Source organism: Pterocles gutturalis, unplaced genomic scaffold (genome assembly GCF_000699245.1).
Source record: "Pterocles gutturalis isolate BGI_N339 unplaced genomic scaffold, ASM69924v1 Scaffold33620, whole genome shotgun sequence".
Taxonomy (NCBI): domain Eukaryota; kingdom Metazoa; phylum Chordata; class Aves; order Pterocliformes; family Pteroclidae; genus Pterocles; species Pterocles gutturalis.
Genome location: NW_010139333.1, coordinates 1 through 3,872, shown reverse-complemented (window position 1 = coordinate 3,872; position 3,872 = coordinate 1). Strand labels below are relative to the sequence as shown.

Below are 3,872 nucleotides of genomic sequence, written 5' to 3'. Positions count from 1 at the left end.
GACCCCAGGATTCAAGGTGCAGCCTCACAGGGGCACAATCCTGCACTGCTCCTGCTGGCCACACTATTGCTGATGCAGGCCAGGATGCCGTTGGCCTTCTTGGCCACCTGGGCACACTGCCAGCTCATGTTCATCCTTGCACATTACTGCAGTATGAGTAATTCCCAGCACGTGATATGGTCCCTTCCAGCACAGCTGAAGTGGATTTTTTCACTGGTGTACCTTAATGTCATCCCAGTCTCCTGGCTTCAAGGAGTGACAGACTTCAGTGGCAAATTCGGTGGTGATTCTTTCAGCTGTGTGTGGAAAGTCCTTACACATTTCATTAATAATTGACATTATTTTAGAAGACTATTATCTGTCAATTTTAGGTTTGGCTGTACAGGAGTTCAGGGTGCTGTGTATGACAGTCACATGGGTTTGCCAATTAAAGTCTCATGAGGTTACAGTCCATACTTTCTATTCAGAATGCTTCTTACATAATCAATGGGACAGATAACACATCTGGACGTTTCAAGTCAATCTCTGCACAAATTTTTGCCAATTTCTTTTTAAAATCAGAGTTTTTCCTCTCTGCAGCCTCATTGGATTGGGGGTGACGGGTAAAATAACACTTCTGTTCTACGTGTAGGGCTGCAGAAGTTTTCCACACTACATATCCAGTAAAGTGGGTCCTCTTATCTAGTGTTAGGGGAATACTAAACTCAGAAATTTACTTCTCTCAGCAACCTTTTTTCATCAGTTCTTTCACTTGCATGTTTACAAGCACAGGCTTCTACGCATCCTGAGGACACGTCTAAAGTGACAAGGACATACTCAAAATTACAGCATTTAGGCATCTGAATAAAGTCAATAAATACAGTAAATACAAAGGGTCCCCACAGTTTAGAGTGTGCAGTTATACTTATCTTCTGCTGCTGCCTCATATTATTTTGTTGAAAAGGTGTCCTAACAATATAAAGATTTAAGAATTAGGACAATACTTCGCTAGCAAGCTGCAATCATTTATGCCTTAATTTCTGACAAAATGAAAGCCCCTTCCTGATCATTCAAGCTATAGAAATATTTCATTAAATAACAACGTGTATGAATTTACAAATCCTAAATGTATATGGATGATTAAAAGAAAATGAAGTAATATTTAAAGTTCTTTGATTTTATCTGAAGATAAATCATAGCATTTTAAACCATCTGGCTTGATTAATCAAGCCTTAAAACTGTTTGTGTCTCACCGCTCCGTATAAAGGTGAGCAGTATTTCCTATCTCTGGTTTGACAGCTGACTGCCCATTGACTGTGCATGGTGTCCCCATCCAAAGTCGGGGAGGTCTTGATGCAATCCCAGGAGCGAGATTAAGACCAAACGAGGTCAGGTACCGTACACCCGAACCAACTTTACTAAGGACAATAAAAAGTAAAAGTGATAGGAAAGAGAGGAAGAAAAGGCAGAAATTAAGCAAGAAGTCAGGATAGAGAGGCAAGAAACAGTTACCACCCAAGTTCCCGCGACACTCTGACTATGCACAGGCCTTGGACGGTGAACACACACCTTCGCGCATACACACGTGCTTACACCTCTGCTCACGTGCCTCCTCACACACACACACAACACAAAACACACCCACAACAAAACACACACTTTTCAGGGGCGCCTTCCTGCAGGCTTTTACAGCCAGTCCAGAGAAAGTCCATTGGGCCGAGGGTTTCCATGGCAGCAGCACGTCCAACACATCTGACACATCCAACACATCCAACACGTCCAACACGTCCAACACATCCAACATGTCCAACATATCCTACACATCCAACACGTCCAACATATCCAACACGTCTGGCATGTCCAACACATCCTACACATCCGACATGTCCGACACGTCCGGCACCCCCTCTCAAGCGTGCTCATGGGGTACACGCGCTTGCTGCATGCTGCCTCTTGGTGCACTGTGCATGTCCCAGCACGTGGTGGAGGTCTTCGCATCACACCAGTCTGGCTTCACCATGCAACGTCAGTGGTGGGCACAGTTCAGTCTCCAAGCGATCTTTGAGACAAATGTCCCACAGTTCAGTCTCTCATAGCAGCATAAATGAAATATGGACATGTGCATCTTAATGGAATATGTCAATATAATTGGAATTTATTTAATTCCAGTAGTCAATGACTTGCCTGTATTGTCACACAAATTTAAAAATGAAATAAGTTTAATGAATATATTTGCCAATAGCTTTTCTCAAAGCTTCTTTAAACTCTCTGTTTCTCAAGCTGTAGATGAGAGGATTGAGCATAGGAGTCAGGATAGTATAAAAAACAGACAACATTTTGTTTAACTCTTTAAGGGCTTTAGTTTTGGGCAAGGTATAGACAGCAATTAGGGTTCCATAGAAAACTGTGACTACAATGAGGTGGGAGGATCAGGCAGAGAAAGCCTTTTTTCTCCCTATGCCGGAAGGGATTTTCAACACAGCAGCGATGATACAGATGTAAGATGCCAGGGTTAAAAGAAATGGAGGCATGGTGCATGCAGAGGCTAAAATGGACATGATCAGTTCTGTTCTGCGGGTTTCACTGCAAGAGAGCACTAGTAATGGTATATAATCACAAAAGAAATGGTCAATTTCATTGGGCCCACAGAAAGTCAGCCAGGATGCATACAGTGTAGTGCCTATGCTAGCCAGAAATCCACAAAGCCAGGATCCGGCTGACAGAAGGATGCAGCATCTGACATTCATAAGTGTTGTATAATGCAAGGGTTTGCATATTGCTAAATAACGGTCGTAAGACATTGCAGATAAAAGGTAACACTCAGCACATGCCAAGGAAGCAAAGAAATAAAACTGCAAGAGACAGCTGTTAAATGAGATTCTCTTTTTCTTTGTCAGGAAGTTGACCAGCATCCTGGGTGAGATGTTTGAAGTGTAGCAGGTCTCCAAGCAGGACAAGTTCCCCAAGAAGAAGTACATAGGTGTATGCAGGTGCTGGTCTATCACGACGAGAAGAATGATGAGTACATTCTCAATTATGGTCACAAAGTAGATTAATAAAAAAACTAGAAAGAGAAAGATCTGTAGTTTAGGGAGATTCCCAAACCCCAAGAGGATGAATTCTGTGAGGGATGTCTGATTTTCTTGTTTTGTGTCTGCCATGGAGTATGTGAGGATAAACCCACTGAGGTCTGTAATAAAATTGTTAAAATACAAAACTAGAATTAAAGATGCATTGAATTTTCCTACATCATATTATTTCTCTCTTTCTCAGTCTGAAGGTTGATTTGCATTCTTGCAGTGGAAGTGATTTGGGTCACTTAAGTTTTGGAGAGTGATTCTGGTGTCAGTTTAGATGTCCCTGGGTAGCTGAGATTTCCACAGGAGGCAGTACTGGTTTCACACAAAACTGTTGGAGACTCACATTCCAGTAATTTTAAGTCAAGAAGGCTGGGGTGTCTGCTCAACGTTCCGACTGAGGTATCCAAACTGAATCTACAGGTCAATGATGTAAACAGATAAGCAGTTTGTTGCTTCAATGCCCTTTAAAAGTCAGTTGGAACAAAGAGACACATATAACCAACAGTTCATTCTAATCCTGAAGTAGGAACTAAAATAGGTCAGATTACTCGTGTTCTACACGTTGTTGTTTCACATTACCTAGTGTAAGGGAAGTGTGAATGACCAGCATACGTGTGCACATTTCCTTACAGATTATTCAAAATCAAACTCAGAATCATTCCTTACAGAGTATTTAAATCCAACCTCAGAATCAATAGAAAATAGCACAAAGATACGAAGTATTTGCTGTGATTTGCAAGCTAGGCTGTAAGAGCAAAGTTTCTTATACTCAGGAGAATTTGACAATTTGAATTCCCTATAATATTTAAATAT

The 3,872-nt window shown here is 41.6% G+C and overlaps 1 protein-coding gene across 1 annotated transcript; it reads right to left on the bottom strand.

The window, feature by feature from the left end:
• Positions 1-2,198: 2,198 nt before the first annotated feature.
• On the bottom strand, positions 2,199-3,140 carry LOC104458582 (olfactory receptor 6B1-like). Its single transcript, XM_010083316.1, is given in 1 exon segment — positions 2,199-3,140. A coding segment is annotated over 1 exon segment (942 nt).
• Positions 3,141-3,872: the final 732 nt, after the last annotated feature.